Source organism: Ictidomys tridecemlineatus, chromosome 7, assembly GCF_052094955.1.
Source record: "Ictidomys tridecemlineatus isolate mIctTri1 chromosome 7, mIctTri1.hap1, whole genome shotgun sequence".
Taxonomy (NCBI): domain Eukaryota; kingdom Metazoa; phylum Chordata; class Mammalia; order Rodentia; family Sciuridae; genus Ictidomys; species Ictidomys tridecemlineatus.
The window spans coordinates 134,645,242-134,668,289 of NC_135483.1; the positions used below are offsets into that span (position 1 = coordinate 134,645,242).

General features: G+C 34.8%; 1 protein-coding gene across 4 annotated transcripts in view; it reads left to right on the top strand.

The window, feature by feature from the left end:
* LOC101972145 (sodium channel protein type 2 subunit alpha) overlaps window positions 1–23,048 on the top strand; it is a 208,214-nt gene that overhangs the window by 107,304 nt on the left and 77,862 nt on the right. For 2 of the 4 annotated variants that reach the window (XM_078017511.1, XM_078017509.1), the window contains exons 2-10: window positions 4,648–4,965; window positions 5,900–6,017; window positions 15,762–15,852; window positions 16,694–16,822; window positions 17,401–17,492; window positions 18,374–18,646; window positions 21,483–21,546; window positions 22,434–22,575; window positions 22,725–22,931. In XM_078017511.1, the coding sequence (XP_077873637.1) occupies window positions 4,699–4,965; window positions 5,900–6,017; window positions 15,762–15,852; window positions 16,694–16,822; window positions 17,401–17,492; window positions 18,374–18,646; window positions 21,483–21,546; window positions 22,434–22,575; window positions 22,725–22,931 (1,383 nt within the window). In that variant the 5' untranslated portion in view covers window positions 4,648–4,698. Of the gene's footprint in view, window positions 1–2,905; window positions 3,013–4,647; window positions 4,966–5,899; window positions 6,018–15,761; window positions 15,853–16,693; window positions 16,823–17,213; window positions 17,306–17,400; window positions 17,493–18,373; window positions 18,647–21,482; window positions 21,547–22,433; window positions 22,576–22,724; window positions 22,932–23,048 lie in introns of those variants that run through there. The other 2 variants (XM_078017510.1, XM_078017512.1) reach the window with 2 other exon arrangements.

Sequence of the window (23,048 nt, forward strand, 5' to 3'; positions counted from 1 at the left end):
TACCATTTTATGTACCATTTTATGTTCATCCTTTAAAAAATTCAAAGGCAAACTCACAGGTTAGGATCAATGGAAACGAAGGGGTGCCCCTACAACTGATATAATATCAAAGAAACTGCATATATTGGTGTGTTTCTGATAGTGAATGATTCTGGAAGAAAATATTAAGCAATGCATAATTTTAAGGAACATGGATTCTGTAGTCAGACAGTATGGACTTAAATTCTGACTCTACTAATTCCAGTTGTGAGAATTTAGGCACGGTGCAAATTATTTAACTCTTTGGCATCTAAGTGTCTTGATACTTTAAATGGAGATGATAACACTATCTAACTTATCAGGGGGTTATAAGGATCAAATCATTTCATGGCTCTCAAAATAATACTTGACAAAAAATAAATACTACATGCTATTATTATGAACAATTTCCCCCTCGAATTACCTTGCAATTTTTTTACTCCCTAATTTATTTTTTGAATTAGAATCTTCTGTATAACCAGTTGATCTACTGTGGAGCAAATTTACAAAGTGAGACATGAATATTCATTTGATAAATCTGATGCTTACCATGAAATATATGTGTTTTGTTATACTATATTCCATATCCTACTGGACAACTTACTTTGGGGAAGAGATATTCCAAATATCTTTCCTGGTCTCTGTTGGTATAGGTGGTAAATTTTACATACACACACATATGCATTTTCCCCTTATTTCAGCATTAGTACCCCGACTTATTTTTGAGGAACTTATATATTATTACCACTATGACCCTGACTGTTCATACATTTCCAGGGAGGTTTCTCCTTGTTCTAAGGGTAAGGGATGTGGATCAGGGGAAATCAATTAAAGGGCAACATTACCTTGGACAGAATGATGACTTCAAGTTGAGTGTGCATATGACTAAGCTGGAGCCAATGAGAGAGAATGAGTTTTCCCAGGTCATTTTTTTCCTATGAGGATTAAATTTCAGTGTGTTGGGAGGCTGGATTTGCTATAGCATCTTACTACAATCAGAGAAGAATCTGCTAAAAACAACACCCACTATCACCATGAAAGTCAGAGCCCAAGGACACAGCAAACTACATGCTAGCAACATCAGTTGACCTCCTGAATCATCCTATGCTTAAAGCTAGTTGTAGACAATATTATGTGAACAAATTCTGTTCTCTGTTTTTTCTTTTTTCTTCAATTACTTTGAGTACACTTCTTTCTCTTATAATAAAAAGATACCTGTTATAGTGACTCTGTTCTCTGTTTTTTCTTTTTTAAATTTTTCTTCAACTACTTTGAGTACTCTTCTTGCTCTTATAATAAAAAGATACCTGTTATAGTGACTAAACTATTCTTTCTGACTAAACCATCCCCAGGTTCATTTCCCACAAGTACATTTTCTAGTGAAAATAATGAAACTAGAAAATGTGCAAATGTATCAATTTAATAATTAGAATTGTTTTAATTATAATTGACAACATTGCCTGATTTTTATTTAATCTTTATTTGGGGTTTTATTTACATGAGCAAGTGTTTATTTTCATGACTGAGTAAAGATCGCAGATTTTTAGTGTCAGACTTTGAGTTTGAATCCTGCTTATATGATTTTAGGATACTTCCCTTAATCTCAGTGCACCTCTTTTCTTCAGTTTTAAAATAAGGATCATGAAAGCATTTATTTGATAGTTACATGGAGGAAGAAATGGTAAAGCGCACACTTACATCTTAGCCCTGAAGCTGGCACTTAGTAAATCCTCAAATCTTAACTGTTATTGATTGAAAGACTAGCACTTGGGATTTCACTTTTCCTTTGTGAGTTCTTTTTTTTTTTTTTTTTTCCTGGTTGCTTTACAATGACCTAAATCGGAGATAAAATAAGAATGATGTACCATTAACTTAATTTTCCTTTCTAAGGAAAATTAATTTGTATGACACAAAAGATGTCTTTCTATTGAATTAGCAAAGGATTTTATTGGATTTCAGATACTCTGGGACTGAGGTTAATGTTAAATCTGACTATATGTAATATGTCCTTAATATAACGGCTGGTTTTAAAAAATTTTTTTTCTAGTTGTAGATGGACACAATATCTTTATTTTTATTTATTTATTTTTATGTGGTGCTGAGGATCGAAGCCAGGGACTCACGCATGAGATGCAAAGGCTCTACCACTGAGCTACAACTCCAGGCCTAATTGCTGTTTTATACAGGTTTTTATTTTTAATCTTGTACTATTTATTTTATTTTCACTTTTTTTTCCCCCACACAAACTTAACTTTCCACCTTTATTTGAAATTCCTTCTTTTTCCTTTCTTCCAAAGTGGTCTGGGACAGTCACTTCAAGTGCACAGATAATCCTCATTGGGCAGCACAAGAACTCATCCTGACAATCTTCATTATGGGGAAAAACAACAACAAAAATAATAATAATAATAATAGCCAAAGCATTCATCATCCAGGAATCTGAATGATGAATGCTTTCTTTTTACCTTTAACTTGAATTATTTATATTGATTGAATGACCTCCTGCCTTTGCAAATGAAAAACATGAACAGAAGCACTATCAATTTTTAAATTTTTTTTCTAGTTGTAGACGGACACAATATCTTTATTTTTATTTATTTATTTTTATATGATTTTAGGATACTTGCTTAAAAGATATTTTTAAAATGAAATCACTGAAATTTGCAAAGTTTTAATGTTTAGTGCTTCTTTGCTGAAAGCTTCATCTGTGTATACACTGGAGGTTTTCCCCCTTCATAGTTCCCAGCCCTCTAGTGGTAGTTATACTAATGTCACTTTGTAGTCCCTGAACAGGAAATGCCTGTTTTTACTTCAGTTACCAGAATCCTTTCACAGGAAGTTAGGTGTGGTCTTTGAAGGAGAATTTGAAAAAAAAAAAAAAAAAATCTTTTTTTTTCTTTTTTTTTTTTTTTTAAGCATGATGGAATTTTAGCTGCAGTCTTCTTGATTCCAGCTTATCAGTCCCAAACTCTGAGTGTAAAAGATTCTTCAGGGGTAATGTTTTAAATTCTTATTATGCTTATTCTCTACAATGCTTCTCTACCTTTACAGGAGAATCCTTGGGGAAATTTGCAGGGAGACCACTTTCATTTTGAAGCTATTGGCAGCATGTTTTAGCATGTCTTTTCTATTAGAGCATCCAGGCATGAGAGTTTTCTCCCTTGAGTGTGCAAGGACCAAGCTTATTGCCTATACCTATTGGTAGGCATGAGGGTCTCCGGTGATAAGTGAGGAAAATGAGGGATGTTTTGGAGGTACTGTGATACTGGGAGGGCAGTCTGATAGTTGGTGGCTGAAAGGTTCTTGTCAACTTCAAAAAAATATATGACAACTATATAGTAGCTTATGATCAGAAGTCCCTCTTTTCTCTGGCATATACTGGAGAAATGAATTGAATTGATATATTTTACTCTTAGAAAATGCATCTCATGTGTTTCAGTGGAGACTTTCATTTCTATAGAATTATGGTTAAAATGGTTTTATATTTTTAAAAAGGAGAAAAATAGTTTAAGTGATTTTTTTTTTTGTACAGTTGGCATTCATAAGCCAAGGTTTTGGTTGTATTGTTTAAATAGCATAACTCTTGTCTTTGGTTAAAGAAATTTCATTTGGAATGATTGCTGTGTTCTGCTGAGTAGTCTATTTTAGTCTAGTAAAAGATGGTTTGAATCCCAGTAAAACTCCATTTATGTTATCACAAAGACCATATAACAGGAGTTTGCTTAAAAGATATTTTCAACTTGTTATTTTTTTCAATTCCAAATTCTGAAATGGACAGTCAGACCACTATGCTAGATTTTTGTAAAATGGGATCTATTTGAAAAAAAAAAGGGGGGGGTTACCTTTACCGTATTTCCTAAGGTACTGCATATTTGTTAATTTAAAAAAAAGAATCACACTAGCTAGCAGCAGGTTGCTAAGCCAGGGGGCCAAGCTACAGACCTCTGAGGTGTGTGACTTCCTGCCAGGTTTGGCAGGAACTGGGTCCCTTCCTGTGCAGCTTGCTAGCAGTTCCAAACACAATCGGGCATCCCCATTCCCTTGCTCTCAGGCAGTATCTGTGTTTCCACAGCCTGGCATTTCAGGATTTTTAGATTTTTTTTTTTAACCTGATGTAATGATTTTGAATAAACTCTCAAAGGTGCAAAAGTGGGCCAAAATAAAAGTGGAAAAATTTAAGAGAGACATTCAGGATCCTCACACAGCTCCATTTCTACAATTCTGTGGTTTTTCCTCTCTTATTTTGTTCCTGACATATTTTCAAAAAAAAAAAAATTGAAAAAGATGGCTGCCAAAATATTCACACAAATGAAAAAGCAAGCACAAACCAGTATCCTCCATTTCCAAGCTCTGAATTGGGGTTTTCCCCCCAAGTAGTGTAATCACTTAAAACATTTCGGGAATGAAAGATTAGATGACTTCATAGACACCTACTGAATGTGCATGACAGATCTCTGTGTAAGCAAATGAACGCATGCATGAGGTTCCCTGAATGCTAAACACAGCTCCCTTTGTAAAGTACTATGGCTTTTGGTTTGCATACTTGATATCAGTGCTCAGTGTCATATAACTGCCACAATAACCTTTTATCCTAATGGTCATTGCTTTTTTCCCTCCCTGTTTCTATAGCACTTTCTCATGCAAGGAGCTAAACAGTGATTAAAGAAGCAGGATGAAAAGATGGCACAGTCAGTGCTGGTACCACCAGGACCTGACAGCTTCCGCTTCTTTACCAGGGAATCCCTTGCTGCCATTGAACAACGAATTGCAGAAGAGAAAGCTAAGAGACCCAAACAGGAGCGCAAGGATGAGGATGATGAAAATGGCCCAAAGCCAAATAGTGACTTGGAAGCAGGAAAATCCCTTCCATTTATTTATGGAGACATTCCTCCAGAGATGGTGTCAGTGCCTCTGGAGGACTTGGACCCCTACTATATCAATAAGAAAGTGAGTTTCTAGTCCAGTTGTCTTTATTGCCCTATTGCCTGTTTCTGGGCTGGTCCCATGGATTATGGCAAAGATTGTTTGACCTCCTCCTGTCTGTCTAAAGTATTTGTAAGTTGCTGGGTGGGTCTGATCCAGTAATGGACCAAGTATCCCAGAAATCTTTGGGAAACATTCATGTGAACCTGCATTCTGGGGACAGGCAGAGAACTGAAGAGGCATTGGGGGAATTGAGGAAGAGCAAATGCCAAATCACCTTCATGAATGCTAATTATATGTAAAATTGAGTGCAAATCAACCCTGGTTCTCTGGCAATGTGATATCAGGTTGATGTGAAAAGTGGCAAGTAGGAGTATATTTGAAATACATTTTTTTTTATATTTCCAAGAACAGTATCTAAATTCCCTTTTATGATCTTCAGCTCTACACAAGGCACTTTGGTCTTCCGCAGGTTTAATTATGATTTCACGCCATAGACATTCTCCTTTCCATGCTTCTCCACAGAAGAAATAATCACAGGTGATATATAAGTGCCAGAAAGTGTTAGCCAAGAACATGGCCTGGAAAAACCTTGAAGTCCTCATAAGAAAATTATCTAAACCAAAGTAATTAAACCCTTTTTTCTGTTTCCTGTGAATTTTACATGCAGTTTTAAAATATTGATGTTAAAACTTAATAAAGATGCCAAGAATTCCTATGGCACTGACAACAAATTTACTGCACATTCTTTAAATTATCATGCCACTTATTAAATTAGGAGAGTTTATAGTGCTCAGAAAAGAAAAACAATATCATCTTGCCACATGTTGGCAATTAGTGTACTGGTACATTATTTTATTGGGCAATGTTTTCACATATGGTTTCACCTTTCCCTTAAAATATCCTTAATATATATTCTAATTTTTTTCTGTGTGTATGTGTGTGTCTTCTTTTGCAGACATTTATAGTATTGAATAAAGGGAAAGCAATCTCTCGATTCAGTGCCACCCCAGCCCTGTACATTTTAACTCCCTTCAACCCCATTAGAAAACTAGCAATTAAGATTTTGGTACATTCATATCCTTTTAATAATGGTTGCTTATTATGGTATTTTTTCTTTTCCAAATTATTGAACTATGAATTTTCTAATTGTATGTGGTTGGCTAGATGCTAGATGCTCTTTCTTTTTCTTTCCTCATACTTGACATCTAGCATGTTGCAAAATGGATTCAGAGGTAAGTAAAGCCCTGTTCCTCAACCTGGATATTTCTCCTCCCACTCACTACTCCCTTCATTTCTCCTTCACTCCCTTCTGAATTGCTTGCTACATCAAGACTTCAGGCGGTTTTTTGTTGTTGTTGTTGTTTTTTAACGTATTACCAGGTTCTCCTTTTTGTCTTCACATTTTACAGTGTTATATAATACCTTTCATGCACTAATTTTCTTCACTGCTTATACATTTGGAAAATCTAGATACATAATCTGAACTATACAATTTTGCGTCTTTTGGTCTGAATTCTACTGCTTTCTGCTTTTTATTTTGGAATTTGAAAACTTTAAGTTAATAAGGGTTTACAATTTTCTCTATATGCACACTAGCCTTACCAATATTTGTCCAAATTATTTTCCCAGAAGTATTCCCATTAGTTTCCTCTCTCTCTCTCTCTCTCTCATATATATATATATATATATACAACTAATATATACATATATACACTATAACTAATATGCATATATTAATTGTATTTTCCATTCTTTATATATGTACATATGTGTGTATATATATATAAAGAATACAACTAATATATATATATACATACATACGTATGTATTGTATTCTTCATTTTTTTATTGAAGTATTTACCTCCTAGAAATGGAATTTATAACACCCTGATGACAGACAGAAATGCATTTACTCCTTGAAGTCAAATGTAGTAGTTAGGAATAAAAGTTTTTTATTCTAGGCCAGGGGCAATTGTCTGGCTGAAAGCAGTCCTGGAAAAGCCCATGGAGCAAAAGCTTAGAAGACTGGGGCTATACCAGGCAGTGCCACTGACAGGAAGCATACAGAAGCCTTGGGATGAGTGGTTTGTGTCGGAACCAGAGGTGAGGCAGGGGAAACTCTTTTCCTCAGATAGGGCAATTGTTGGTATTCTTTCTTCTTTAGAAAGAGTCATGGCTTGGGAATCCCAGGACCTGGTCAGCTCAGAGCCTAGTTATAAGGCTTGCAGCATAAAAGCCTACTACCATTATCAGGCACAGAAAATATTTTGAGTCAGATCGGTAGGAAATTTACAACATGGGATAAGTCACATACGGGATACTTTAACAGTACTGGATGGAGAGGATATAAAACATATCCCAGGCTCGCCTGAGCACAAAGCAAACAATAGATTTAAAAGAAGGACATAAAGAAAGCCTGCTTTTTGCTCTAGTGCAGCCCTATCTCCAAGTTTTGTAGAAGCATCAACACATTTTCATTTGGTATTTTAGATTGAAAATTTATGGTGTGTTACCTTAAGCAATAATGTTTCTTTAACTCTGTTTTATAAATAAGAGAATCCAGTTAGAAAACAGTGTCTTTGAGTTACCATTAGAAATGAAAGATAAAGTTGAGATTTATATTTGGGTCTCCTGAATTATAAATGATGATCTCTTATTATATCTCAAGTGCAATGAAGAATTCTATCCATAAATTAGTCATTATACTTTGAATAGTTATATTTTAATTATTATTATGTACTTATAATAATTATGGAAAACTCAGATTCAACCCACAGCCCTGTTCATATGGTAAGCACTGGGAGAATATGTATTCAATAAATAAATGACTAATAAATTAGAGGCTAGAGAACACAAAAACATGTGGGGGAAAAAAGCAGAAGACTTGAATGGATCAGAAAAATTCCTTTTGTCCTCTACTAATGATGAAATGGAATTAAGAAAGCCCATACAAATGAAAAATAGAGATTTTTTTTGAAAGATGCTTATAGAGATATCATGTATTTCTTTGAAAATCTCATAAAAACTCAAAAGAAAATATTCGTAGGATATTATGAATCCTAACTTAAGACCCTCTGGAACACAGGGCTTCATGGTAGAGGGCACAGACAGCTTTAGAAGTTCTGATGGAACAAGCTGGGCACTGAGGACAAAGTTTCTGCCAGGAGCACTCTAAAATGCTAGGTACAATTTTAATTTGGATGTTTTCCATAAGGAAGCACTCAATCTTTCATGGTAAATTTGGTAAGAGGTCTGTAGAGATGCAAGTAGAATTGTGAAAGCAACCAGGTAAATCTGTTAGATGGGTTAGGCTGTGATGTTTATTCTCCTAGAGACTATGTGGTATATAACCACAGTTTCTTCCAAGGTAGACATTTAGACTTTCTCTAATTGCCTGAATGAAACTATTATATTTCAGATGTCTCACCTTGGAGTGCAGATAAAAGAAAAGGCAGGTGGGCTAACAGTCTTAGACAGACAAATTCATCAGTTAGCTAGTGAACTCAGATATATATAACATTGAAGTTTTTGACCGATTTTCACAATTACATTGTTATCTATGCCTCACAATGCAAACCGTAGATTCAAACCTTGGTTTTCCGACTTCAAGTACAGCATATTTTTTTTTTTTTTTGCTGTATTTTAAAAATGCTTATAAATGGTTGCAGGAATCTGTGGTGGACTTTGGTGGAGACAATAACAGTGGCAAAATGTCAGAAATTTTAGATTTATTTTTCAAGAAAGGCTGACAGGATTTGCTAAGCAATTGAATGTGGAGAATAATGGAGTAAGACTATTTAAGGGTTACACTAAGTGTTTAGTCTGGTCAAGAAGGAAAAATGGATTTACTGTTGATTGAGCTTGGGACAGCTTTGGAGTTGGAGTAATTTGGTGGGTAAAATCAAGAACTTGGTTTTGAACATCTTATGTTTGAGACACTTGCTAGACATTTAGTGGAAGAGTTGACGAGTTAGATGTGTATGCAAATCTGGAGCTCAGGAAATTATTAAGCAGGAGTTAAAACTTTGGAAGATGTCAGTTTATGGATATTTCTTTAAAGTCACTGCACTGGACTAGGTCACAAAAGATCTGAGACACTTCAAATCACATGATTAACATGAAATTCCCTATCATTCACCAAATGTTAGAAAAATGAAAATCAAATGTTAGAAGAATGAAAATCATTGAAAACCTACATTCAGATCCTTCTGAGATTTACTTATCAGTTCTATGATGTTGAGCATTACTGTTTGCTTGCTTTCTTTCTTTCTTCTTCTTCTTTTTTTTTTTTTGTACCAGTGATTGAACCCAGGGCACTTAACCACTGAGCCACATTTGCAGCTCTTTTTATTTTATTTTGAGATAGGACCTCATTAAGTAGCTGAGACTAGCTTTGAATTTGTGATCCTCCTGCCTCAGGCTCCCAAGCTGCTGGATTACAGTCATGTGCCACCACACCTGGCAAGCATTACTCTTTTTAATCTCAGTTTTTCATCTCTAAATGGTGGTCATAATTTATAAATCAATAATAATAAAATGTATGACAAGTACCTCAACCTAGGATCCATGACTAGCACTCAGCACTTAGTGGATACTTGACAAAGGGTAACTATGACCACCACTGTTAGTAGTAGTAATAATTCTAGAAGTAACTTTTGTAAAGATTAGCAAGAAATCTTTCATATTGCTTAAGGAATTCCACACAGAATTCTATACAAATTACTGCTCAGCTCCACCTTATCCTTGCAAATGAAAAGCTCTTATAGCACCAAAAATGGGAGCTTTACATGACCAAAACGCTCTGTGAGCATCCTCAACTCTCTCATTCTTCAGATGAGAGATGAGGCCCAGAGATGTTTAGTTCCTCCCTAAGTCTACGTTATCCATCAGTAGCAGGGCTAAAACTTCAGACCCAATCCTCTGACTCTCAGCCCTTTGCATTCTTTATTCATCAGAAGAAAACTAATTTTTAATCTGTTAAACATAATATATCAGGGACATTGCAAAGTGTATATCTGCACATTTCAAAGGTTCTTTTCAGTGGCTCCAACTTACTAAACTTAGATGATACTTATAAAAAAATATTTCAACTGATAAATTTCCAAACAAATAACTATACAGATCTATAGGAAAGGAAATGTTACAACTTAATGATTTTTCCTTCTTTTTGTTTTCAATATTCAAAGGTTCTCCTAGTTTTCTACCAGCAAAGAGGCATTTGCTAATATTAAAATTAAACAACTCAAGAGTTAACTGTGTATATGTGAGATCTATTCAATATTTTTCCTGGTTCATAAATAGGTACAGATATCTAGAAAAACACCTATCCTAACTCTGCTTAATTCTCCATTTTTAGTTTAGAAAAACTCTCACATAAATCTACTCTGTATGTCTTTTTTATATATAAGTTAAAGATTTCTATGAATAATATTCATCATTACAAAGTTCTTATACAGATGAGCTGGGGATATAGCTCAGTTGGTAGAGTGCTTGTCTCTCATGCACAAAGCCCTGGGTTCAATCTGTAGCACCACAAACAAACAAACAACAACAACAACAACAAAGAAAAAACAGTTCTTGTACAGAGCAGCACTCTGCCCTTCCTTAAGAATAACAAAAATATTCTACATTTTATGTCCAATAAACGAATGATTAGTGGTAATAAAAATAGTTATTATCTTAGCAGACAATGACCACATCCCATAAGAAGAGTAATAGTGCTATTATTCATATTTACTTATGAAAACTGAGCCTCCAAAAACTAAGCAGCTTGCTGAAGCCCTCCTGGCTGCTAAGGGCTGTCTGTGACCAACAGAGTTCATGCTGCCTCACAGACAGAGGGCAGGCCTGCCAGAGGTCCACATCAAAGCTCACAACCACTTTCAGCATAAACACAAAGGTCTTCCTCATTATATGCACACAGAAAAAATTTCACATTTTCAACTGGAAAGTTAGTATTCATCAGTAGGGTAACATGCTTTTACTAATACCTAGTACACAGAAATCAGTAGAAAAAAAAAAGACTTTTTTTCTAATGTTTTTATAGGGTTAATCTGCCTGCTTTATTTTATAAAGCCAAGCTCTTAAGAAAGTATTATTCCAAGATAAATTGCTCTTTTGAAAAATGCACTCCAGCTTATGACGTGGCTTTAGATTTGGAAAATAATATAGGATTATGCATTTTTCTACCCATTGTAGCCCTTTGAAATCTGCCTTTCTGGTGTAGTTTCTATATTAACATGGTATCACCACTACTAAATTCATACCTATATTTTTGCATTTGAATAACTGTGTGTCTAACTAAAACTATACATTTTTCAGTCACCCATCAAAATTCAGGAGAAAGTATGTGACTGGTGAAATAAGTAATAATAAATTAACAATTATTAATAAAGTTAATGAATTTAGAAACTTTCTATTTAGATATACTTATGAAACCCAAGGTGTACATACTTGACTCTAGCTCTCTCCTCTCTGATTTTAAGAGGAAGGAAGATACTCAAGTCCCAAAGCCTGCTGGGCTGATGAGATAAGCTGGGTTTAAAGGAGCTGGCTGCAGCAATAACTAAGAAAACAGAGAAGAGACTACATAAAACACGAACATGAATTTCTAAGAATAAGAGCAAGACAGCTCTGCGACCTTAAGGGTCAACTCCACACTGGACAGCACTGGAAAATGGGCAAGAGAGCAAGCGCACCCACAACCCCTCTATTTATTAGGGAAAAGACATTCGATAGAATATTCCACCCAAATAAGGCAAGGGATAGGGTTTCTAAAGGTGGAGTCTTGCTATGTAATGTCTTGTAGTCAGCAGATGGATGGACATCTTGGCAAGTCACACCCACCTCAGGTGCTGTGTGGGATCACAGGCAGAGCAAGAGGAAAGGCATACTTAAGTCACACCTCCCAATCAGTGTGTAATGCCTGACCAGTCCCCTCACATCATGCTCAAATTTGCATAGCTCATACACACAACCCATGGATGGCTCATGACATGCAAGTTCATTTTTGAGTGTGGGTCAGAATTTTTAAACTAAAGTGTTTATTTACCTCTTGCATTTATAATGATGCAATGTGAAAAAATAACTGGTTTTGAGCATAATACCTTATTATCTATGACTTCCTAAAAATAATCATTATTCAATGAGTAATTAGTATTGAAATATACTTTAACTTATTAAATGCAATTAAATTCTACTCTTATGAATAGTATTTATAAGAAACAAAGCTATAGTTGAGTCCATATGTGATATAAATCTCATGAGAATGTCCACCTTATGTTTATTTCTATGTCCTACCTTTTTATAAATATCGGACACCTTTATGTACAAAATATGTGAGACTTGTCATGAGGGGTATATTTTAAGGTACTACAGGGATATGTAACTAGTAGATATAAACAAAAGAGGCAATATTGTGAACAACTTTCTACTGAAAGTGTCTTTTTATCTCAGTGCTAAAGCAAAAACATGGATTGGCCAGAGTAAAGCAGAGACCATTTCCAGGGAGCGGAAATAGCAAGACCTTAGTATGCAAAGGGCCAAAGAAAAACAAACAAACAAAATAACCTCATAACATTTATACACAAATTACAAAATAATTGGGATTAAGAAAATACAATTAAGAGAAAAGAAGTTGAAAATGAAGTCCACAGGGAACAGAACTCTTAGAATCTTGACTATATGTGAGGATATTTGATCCTCATTCTAAGAATAATGTAGAGCTACGAAAATGATGCAGATTACATTTCCAAAGGTCATTTGGGGATAATGTGCAGAATAGATTAAAAGGAGCCAAATATAGATTCATTGTAAACTACTATAATGTAGATGGACTATTAGACTTGATTTTAGTCTTGATGGACACTTGGAACATGCAGTGATGTGGGGATGGACAATAGTGAACTAACTAGGGAGACAGCAGGCAGAATTGACAATATTGGGTTGGATGCATAGTCTTAAAGAGAGAAAGATCCAAGACTGCTCCTAGGTGCCTGGCTAGATCATCAGGCATTTTGTAACATCCATAGTACCCAAGGTATTTAGAGGTATTTAGTCAGAGCAAAGGGATAAGATGAAAATATTTTTAGTTCCATTTTAGACCTTGGGTAAAAGTGCAATTGTCATGTAGACAACTGAGACAAATGAAGTGTCACCTGGAAAGAAGTCTTTCATATTGGTAGGCATGTGGATGGTACCTGAAGCTATGTTTGCTGAGGAGCTCTGCTAGGATGGGGATGGCAGGATAGGAAAGATGGCTTGGATATTCTGTTTTGATTTTTTTTTTCAGAAAGGGAAATGCAACTTTCATGTTTTTCCTGAAGCATGAAGAAACCTAGGAACTTGAAAGCAAAGGGAAGAAAACTTAATGAAAATGGGAGGGATGATCCTTATTGAGTGTCACTGGAACCAAGTCCAATAAAAACTCAAAATTATCCTTTGTTTTTTTAGTGACAAAACATGGAGATGTTTTTCATCTTTAGGGAAAAAAAGCTGGCAGGCTGAGTATGTGATAGATACATATGGAAAAGAAAGATCAACAGCTCTTTTAAGAAGTGTGGCTGTGAAAAGGAGAAGAGTGGCTGGCATGTAAGCAGTTGAAGAGGGTTATGGATTATAGGGATGATCTCCCTTTCCTCCAGGATAGGAGGGACATAAGCAAATTTGTGTTGATAGGAAGAGGCCAATAAAGTGGCAGCCACTAAAGGTAACAGAAGGAAAAAGTAAGAGGTTGCTGACATAGTCTGGAAAGGTGGAAGGTGTTCAGGGTATGGATGGGGGGATAGAAAACTTCCCCACTGTACCCGGAAGGAGCAGAGGATACCCAGTGTACAGAGGTTTATCAGTTTGGGAATGGGAAATGGAGTTCTATGCCAAATTTTATCTCTGTAAAGTAAGAAATGAGACCATAAGCTTGCAATACAGAGGAAAGCAAGAAGAGGGTTTCTGATTGAAGAAAAGTGTAGAATGCTCAAAATTATCTCTGTAGGCAGTAAGAGGTAGGGCCCAGTCGAGGAATGCATGGCTACTGAGGACCCCCCAAAGCTAGTGACTATGCATTTAGAATGGTGACCATCTGCCAAGGAGGATTATATGTTTCCTGGCAGGGCCAGTCAAGCCAGCAGGCACAGAGGAACCTCTGGTTTTACCTACTAATAGTAAAGCATCTTTAATTTTATCTTATCTTTTGTTCATTTTTAGCAATAAAGGAAAACTGTGTTTCTTCTTTGAAATGGTGTTTTCTGTGTTCTCTAGATTGTAGTGCCCTCACGTGGCTGATCCACATCAATCAGTTATAGCCATTTTCATGTGAATGCCTTTGAACAAGCTGAGAATTAAGCAAGGCCTTATAACAGTGTTACTAAAAACAAAAATCAATTATTAGTTTGAAGGAAGTTGCAAAGAAACTTTCTTTCTATATTAATACAGCACTGCCTACTAACTGTCCTATTGTGTCACAAGTGGATGTTGTTGATATTTTGTGATGTTTAAGCAACATGATGATTTACAATAAGAATAGGGTGATGGGCTGGGGATATAGCTCAGTTGGTAGAATACTTGCCTTGCATGCACAAAACCCTGGGTTTGATCTTGATCCTCAGCCCCCCCCCAAAAAAAAAACCAGAGTGAGGAGGGATGTGAATAGTATTTAGTCCTTCCCTGAGATTTTTATAATTGTGTCAAAATTCACACTAATATAGTTTGCTGTATTATATAATTGAAAATGATTTTTTGTGCTTTATATAAAAGTCTTTTCACTTATCGGACTACTGAATATTTTCTTACTTTTTTTGCTGTTTTATTAATATAAAGAAAAGTGAAGAGCATTGGTATACCAACATAGGCAAAGTGGGATAAAATGAAACAAACCATATATTATAAGCAGTATTCTCTATTATCCAGGAAATGAGGAAAGCAAAATGTTGAGCATTTACTATGTATCAGGTGCATGAAATATTAGGAAATTTGACATATTTTTACTAATTTGATTCTTGTAACAATCTTGTGAGATGGTTTTTTTTTTTTTACTTTCAACAATATCATATGTCAGTTAAGACTCAGGGAACTTCATAAGTAATTTCTCCTTAGTTACAAACTCAAGTAATGCACACTAATACCAGCCACTTTCACACACAATTTGGAATATTATGAGCAATTTCAGTATATTAGCATTCAGCAAGTACCTTATTATAACACATTTTTTTTCAGTATGACCCTTAGAATGAAGTTATAACACATTTAATTCATTACTTGAATACTTTTGTTGAATTTTTTCCAAGGTTTACTTACATGTTAAACTTGCAGTTCTATTGTTTAGTTGAGTCTGTTTCTTTGAAAACTTATATTGAAATTCTTTTTTTTTAAAGAGAGAGTGAGAGAGAAGAGGAGAGGAGAGAGAGAGAGAATTTTTTTTAAATATTTATTTATTTTAGTTTTCTGCGGACACAATATCTTTGTTGGTATGTGGTGCTGAGGATCGAACCCGGGCCGCACGCATGCCAGGCGAGCGCGCTACCGCCTGAGCCACATCCCCAGCCCCTGAAAACTTATATTGATGAATTAGTCACCAATGAACTCATTTCTTAACATTTAATCTTTTTAATATATAAATGCATATACATAGTCCCAAGTAAGTTGATGGTTTGGGCTAACGTGCTCTACAAATGGATTGTTGAATTACAGAAATGTAAAAAAAATGATAGAATAATGAGTATAAAAAATAAGCATGGAAACTTTATCCTTCATGTGGTGAGGACATGATAATACATGAAACTGAGATGTTTCTATCAGTCTTTATCTTCCTTGACAATTTTCTACTTTTTTCAATGTGCTCATTATGTGCACAATTCTTACCAACTGTGTATTTATGACCATGAGTAACCCTCCAGACTGGACAAAGAATGTGGAGTAAGTAGAAATTTTTAAAATATCTTTCAATGTTGACAACTCTTTGTTTCATGTTGTGGCTTTAATATCTTTTGACCTTTTCAGTTTCTTTAACAAATCATGCCAACTACTCTAAATCAGACACAAACTCAAGTTCATTTCAATCATCAATTCTCTCTAGGACAAAGATTGCAGAGGCTTTTACAGTTACTCAAACTACTGCACTGGGTCGACTGTTAATATTTGTAGCCATTTATCTTCCTTTTGAGTCTTATATTCTGTTAAACATTACAAAATATTACTAGTATCTACTAATAAAAATTATGTTTAGCTTATATATTTCTTTTCTCATGCTTTACAGTTTTATGTTTTAGTAATATATATTTTGTGGTCCTTAATGGTGCATATTCTATGAAACACATATGTTCCATTTATTTTGGGAATAATTTATATTTGCTTATATCAGATTGAAAGTCAGTATATTTCAGGTAACATCATCATATAATATGATATTTTTTGATTCTTAATATTAATTAATATAAAAAGAATGATATTCATTTAGTTATAATCAATAAGAATGTCTTTCAGAATTTAATGCTACTTTTTGCCTTAAGCCCTAACAAAGCTCCATATCAGAGGGAGACCAATGTGAAAGTCTCTGTTTTATTTGTTGGTTAAGTCAGCTTTAAGATATGTACACATTGAGTGTGGCATGTACTCAGATCTCGTAGAGAATATGCTTAGCATGCATGAAGCCCCAAATCCAATCCCTATCACCTAAAAATTTTTTTAAAAAAGTATATTCATGTAAATTACATGAGATCAAAAGACATTTAATGCAAGTTTGACTATTTTCTCTCAGGTACACCTTTACAGGAATTTATACTTTTGAGTCACTTATTAAAATACTCGCGAGGGGCTTTTGTTTAGAAGATTTTACATTTCTCCGGGATCCATGGAATTGGTTGGATTTCACAGTCATTACTTTTGCGTAAGTATCTTCATATATTTTCTTTCCTGGAAGAGTAAATCACTGGTGGGAGTTTACATTTTATTTCTGCTTAGTGGCATCCCCTAGAAAATTGAAATTGTCCTTAGTTGCCTTATGATTTTAGAATATTTTTCTTCCAATCAAATTATTCAGTTTGGAGAAATTAGGAACCATCATAATAAATTTTGTGGCTTTGGTTTCACTGAGCACTGTAAAAAAAATGATGTTACATCTCCCAAATAATAGAGATTAGGATCAATGACAATGCCATTTCTCTCTTAATTGGGAAATTTGATGGCAACAATCATCGAAGTTGAAAATGGTCTTGATTGAAGACCAAGGTAGACTTAGATTTCCCGAAATTCTGAATAACTCTGATTTAATTCTACAGGTATGTAACAGAATTTGTAAACCTAGGCAATGTTTCAGCTCTTCGAACTTTCAGAGTCTTGAGAGCTTTGAAAACTATTTCTGTAATCCCAGGTAAGAAGAAACTGGTATAAGGTGGTAGGCTCCTTATATCTCCAACTGTTTCTTGTGTTCTGTCATTGTGTTTGTGTGTGAACTCCCTATTGCAGATATGTGACAGAGTTTGTGGACCTGGGCAATGTCTCAGCGTTGAGAACATTCAGAGTTCTCCGAGCATTGAAAACTATTTCAGTCATTCCAGGTGAGAGCTAGGTTAAACACTGAGGCTGACTTTAGCTGCACTGGTGCTACCATCACTGCTTTCCTTCAGCAGGAGCCTTGTTGCTTGGTGCATATGGCAAATAACTTTGTAAAAAGCAAGAATTGGTACATCATGGTTTGGATGGATTTGATTCTGTGCTTTTTACTAGTTGCTTTCTTTTCAACTATTCTAAATCAGCCTTTGAGTTTAACAAGTTTTGCATGAGGCATTTGCAGTATCAGGCTACCTGGTTTGCATTATGTAACATCAAGCTTTCCGCAATAGAAGCTAAACTACGAGAATTCAAACTGATGCAAATTTGACCATGTAGGCCCCAAACTGGCAATATTTTTAAGTGCAGATAAATGAAAGAGCAAGGAATAGCATGAGTGCTGCATGGGGCTCAGTTTTCAGATGTCTTCCTTTTTTTTAAACCCACATTCAAGTTTTCAGATTCACAAATTTACAATCTCATAATTCAGTGACATCAAGATTTCTCACTATTCTATTCCTATAGACGTTTTCAAACCAATAATGGGTTAGAGAGTAAGACATCTGCAAATAAAAAGCAAAATATTTACATAAGGTTGAGTTTAAGCATGAATAACAAATTCATTTCTTTTGCTCTAAGAAGTGTTTGGAAACACACATTTGGTTCGTTTCCATTCACAGTTCTCTAATGAACATACAAGTTCTGCTTTCATTCATTTTCACCAGCTAGCAGGCTTTTCATGAAATATTATTCAGTCACAAGCATTACACTAATATTGTTGGCATTCTGCATGACATTTTTATTTTCCAGGACAAGCTCATGATATTTTTATTGGTAAAATAGCTATTGAATAGTGCATTAAAATTTCTCCCTCTGGCTTTATTTGTAGGCCTGAAGACCATTGTGGGAGCCCTGATCCAGTCGGTGAAGAAGCTCTCCGATGTCATGATCCTGACTGTGTTCTGCCTCAGCGTGTTTGCACTGATAGGCCTGCAGCTCTTCATGGGCAACCTGAGGAATAAATGTTTGCAATGGCCCCCAGATAATTCTTCCTTTGAAATAAATATCACTTCCTTCTTTAATAACTCATTGGATGGGAACGGTACCACTTTCAATAGGACAGTGAGCATGTTTAACTGGGATGAATATATTGAGGATAAAAGTAAGATATACTCTCTTACCATTAAGTTGTTTAGTTCTTGAAATATTAAATACCATGTATGGTGGGAATTATCTCACATTTGATGGGAACAATGTGACTTAGACTAATTTAAGACAATTTACTTCATGTAGTAGGGAAATCCAATCCTTTTTCTATAAGAAAATTGCATTTGAAAATGTGTTATCTTTTTCTAAACCACTGTGGTAAACAGTTCCATACTATGCTATAAAACAGGTCAGGAGTTTCAGACATCTTAATAAATGAGTAATATGAACCATTCAGTGTATTATGATAATATGGATTATTAAGATCACTGGGGAAAATAATTTGGACCTATTTGATTGACTCAACACATACATTGAGAACATATGATGTAACTGGAAGTAGAGAAACCACTCACCAAGAAGAAGCCAGAACTTGTACACAAATTCGAAAGTTAAGCAACCTGGTTCACTCATTCACTTATTGATATTTCATTTCATTCCTTTGGTGTCAATCATTGTATTATAGTTGTTTAATCAGTGTAATTTATTTTAAGCACAGACATCAGAATAATCTTAAGATGCCATATAGTTCAGCATTTTTTCTTATGATTGAGACCATCCTCTCTGTCCTTTGGTAGGCCTTGCCCCTTCCTCTCCATGTAATATTAGGCTAGCCAAATTCCACTGGTCTCTTGATTATCCATACTCCACTAAGATATTTATTCTGAGATATCCTACATGGTATACATGTATTGTAGGATCATAAGAAATTATATCCCTTCTCACATTATAGTGCTGTTTAAAAAGTTAACATTCTTGTAAAGATTTATATTTGAGAGAAAAAAAATTATTGCATAAATGAATAAATCTAAAAACTATCAATTAATTATGAGATTTCCCATTTATTAATATATAATAATAGAATAATGACAAGCTTTGCCCATAAATCTTTTCTTTATTTCTGGTTGTTTCCCTTAGATGAATTTCTATTAATAATATTTTGGAGGGGTGACAGGATATAACCAGATTAAGACTATACACATATAGCATCAAGTTGCTTTTCTGAGAGATCATACCATACTATATCCTCAACAGAAGTATCCATCTTACAGAATTCTCACTAATATTAATTATTATTGTATTTTAAAATCATTGTGTAGAAGGAAAAATGTACAATACTACTCTTTTGTTGTTGTTCCTCAATTATTAATTTAGAGAAATAAAATATGTTTAATAGTATCAATAAGCATTTAAATATTTCCTATAATGTGAATCATCTGTTGATTTTTTTTATCAAGTATTTTTGGGAAATTCATATGGGATTTTTAATTTATCCAGTATATTAAAATTTTATATTTTATTTTGACAAGTGTATTCTTAACTTGTTTTCCATCTCATGGCTTGTTTTTGTTGTTGTTGTTTTGGCTTGGTTTGGATTTTTTTTTTTTTTTTTTGAGTACCAGGGATTGAACACAGGGGCACTCAACCACTAAGCCACATCCCCAGCCCTATTTTGTGTTTTATTTAGAGACAGAGTCTCACTGAGTTGCTTAGCGCCTCACTTTTGCTGAGACTGGTTTTGAACTCACAATCCTCCTACCTCTGGCTCCTGAGCCACTGGGATTACAGGTGTGTGCCACTGCACCCAGGACTTATAGCTTTTTTTCTTTTTTTTTTTTTGTTGTTGTTGATGGACCTTTATTTTATTCATTTATTTATTATGTGATGCTGAGAATCAAACACAGTGCCTCACACATGCTAGGAAAGTGCTCTACCACCGAACCATAACCATAGCCCCTGTAGCTTATTTTTGATGCCTAAGTGATATTAAATTTTAAAAGGCAGTCAAATAAACAAAATTGTTGTCATTTTTTTCTGTTTTGTATTTAGAAAATACCTGTTGATTAAGACATGAAAATAATCACCTAAATATTATACAAATAAAAGTCATGTATATTTTTGCTATCATATTTAGTGAACTTATCTTTAAATCTATAAACACCTAGAATTATTTTTAATATTTATTTTGATGTGAGAGTCTAATATTTTTTACAAAATATGACACAGATCTACCTACATCATCTATTAGAATAATCCTTGAATAAAGGGCCTAAATATTAATATAACAAATTTGTGAAGTTCATATATGTATGTGTTTGTTTATATACATGTTTTCATGTTTTTATTTGTGAATATATAAATCATTTTCATATGTATGTTTGCTGAGCTCATCTCTTATAAAAACCTTTTCATTTCTTAAAAAATAAAAATTAGATACAATAGACATGTATTTCAAAAGATAAAACCTTTACTTTATACATTTGAAAGACAGAAATCAAGCAAAAACCCAGAACAGAATATTTTGAGAAGGAACAAATACTAAGCCCATTTCTCACAAGAAATTAAGTAAAACCGGGTGGGCGAAAAAAGTTTGAAACTATTTTGTGTCCAGGCAAAAAGTATCCTAAAGTAAAGATTTATTTGCTTGTAAACACTTAGAAGCAGGGTTTCCCTCTCTCTCATTTTGTAACAAAAATCAAGCTAACTTCTCAGTTTTTTTTTCCAGTGCCTCATATAGTTTGAGTTTCCATTTACAATAAATAATGACATGAGAATGCTATCAGAGTTATTCCTTTGGAAAAGTTTCTTTCTAAAATAAATTTTTTAAACACATATTTGATCAAAAATGTTATATAATTATGTTTGTTTAGTTCTTTCAAAAATCTTTTATTATCTTATCTACCTTGTTGTGATTGAAAACATTTGTAGGCTTTGTTACCTACGTACAATGTAATACTAAAGTGTTCTAAAGTCTTTTTAATGATTCTCTCTATTCTTTACTCTTCAAATAGGTCACTTTTATTTTCTGGAAGGGCAAAATGATGCGCTGCTGTGTGGCAATAGCTCAGATGCGGGGTAAGTTGTGCTTCCTATTGATTCTCAGCCCTCGCTGCTCCTTCAGCCTCAATAACCTATCACCTCCCACCCATCCAGCCCCACACACTCCTCATTCAAAGCACTGCATAAATTCCACTTCACGCTGGCTCTCAGAATAGCCAAGATAAGTGTGGATTCTCACCTCCTTCACACACTCATATACAGCAATTATTTTTCCATACTAGGTCACATCTAATCTTCCAAGTTAGCTCAATGGAAAATAGAGAGAAAAGGAGTGCATATACATAAGCGGCTTAAGTTAATAGAATTCATAAGCACATACTTGTAGACGTGTGACATTTTATTTATGCTAATGTGCTCTCCATGGCTTAAAATGCAAAATCTCTGAAGATAATGTCAATATCTGAGGCTTGGTAACTAAATGTCTAGCATATTTTAACAAAGTGCAAAAAAACAAAGACCACAGTGTGGAGTTTCCTCATAGATTTGTGCCTCCTCTAATTTTTTTTTTCACATGATAAATGGGCGTAATTATATACCCCACACTCACTTCTGCCTCAAGACATTTTTTGTGAATGTCAACTTTCCCTATAGACGTTTTTTTTTTTTAATCTGGTCCTGACTTCTAGTTGCAGAAGATATTAATCAGGATATGATTGCTTTTATATGGAGATGTGATAAATATAACTTGACAGTTATGAATCACAACAGAACCCACAAAATAAACTTAACAGATTGTTATGATAAATCAGTTTGCATGATGAAGGGTCCAGTGCTGGGTAAGGTTAGAGGAACAGGCTTTCTCTAGAGTCTGCATCGAATAGACTGGCATCCCTAGGAACAGAAAAATCATTCAGTGGGCTTGCAGCTGCTGACCTCCTCTCCTTTCTCTAACCTAACTATAGCCAGTGTCCCGAAGGATACATCTGTGTGAAGGCTGGCCGGAACCCCAACTATGGCTATACAAGCTTTGACACCTTCAGCTGGGCCTTCTTGTCCCTATTCCGTCTTATGACTCAAGACTTCTGGGAAAATCTTTATCAACTGGTGAGAACAGACATAATGACTCTTCTGGGAAGCATGAAGCATGAAATACAGAGATTAAGAGAATCGCTGTGTAATGTTTTATTGCTTCAGAGTGGGAATTTGTAACATCCTATATAAAATTTATTAAAATGTCTCTTCCCTTTTTGCAGACACTGCGTGCTGCTGGGAAAACATACATGATATTTTTTGTGCTGGTCATTTTCCTGGGCTCATTCTACTTAATAAATTTGATCCTGGCTGTGGTGGCCATGGCCTATGAGGAACAGAATCAAGCCACAATGGAAGAAGCAGAACAGAAGGAGGCAGAATTTCAGCAGATGCTTGAACAGTTAAAAAAGCAGCAAGAAGAAGCTCAGGTATAGTTAGCAAGCATGGGGACCTTCTGTTTCCATCTCAATTCTCTGACCTAAGTGTTAGTTAAAGTCAGTGGCATGATGGTTGACATTAGAGACCTGTCATGTGGTTATTAGCTT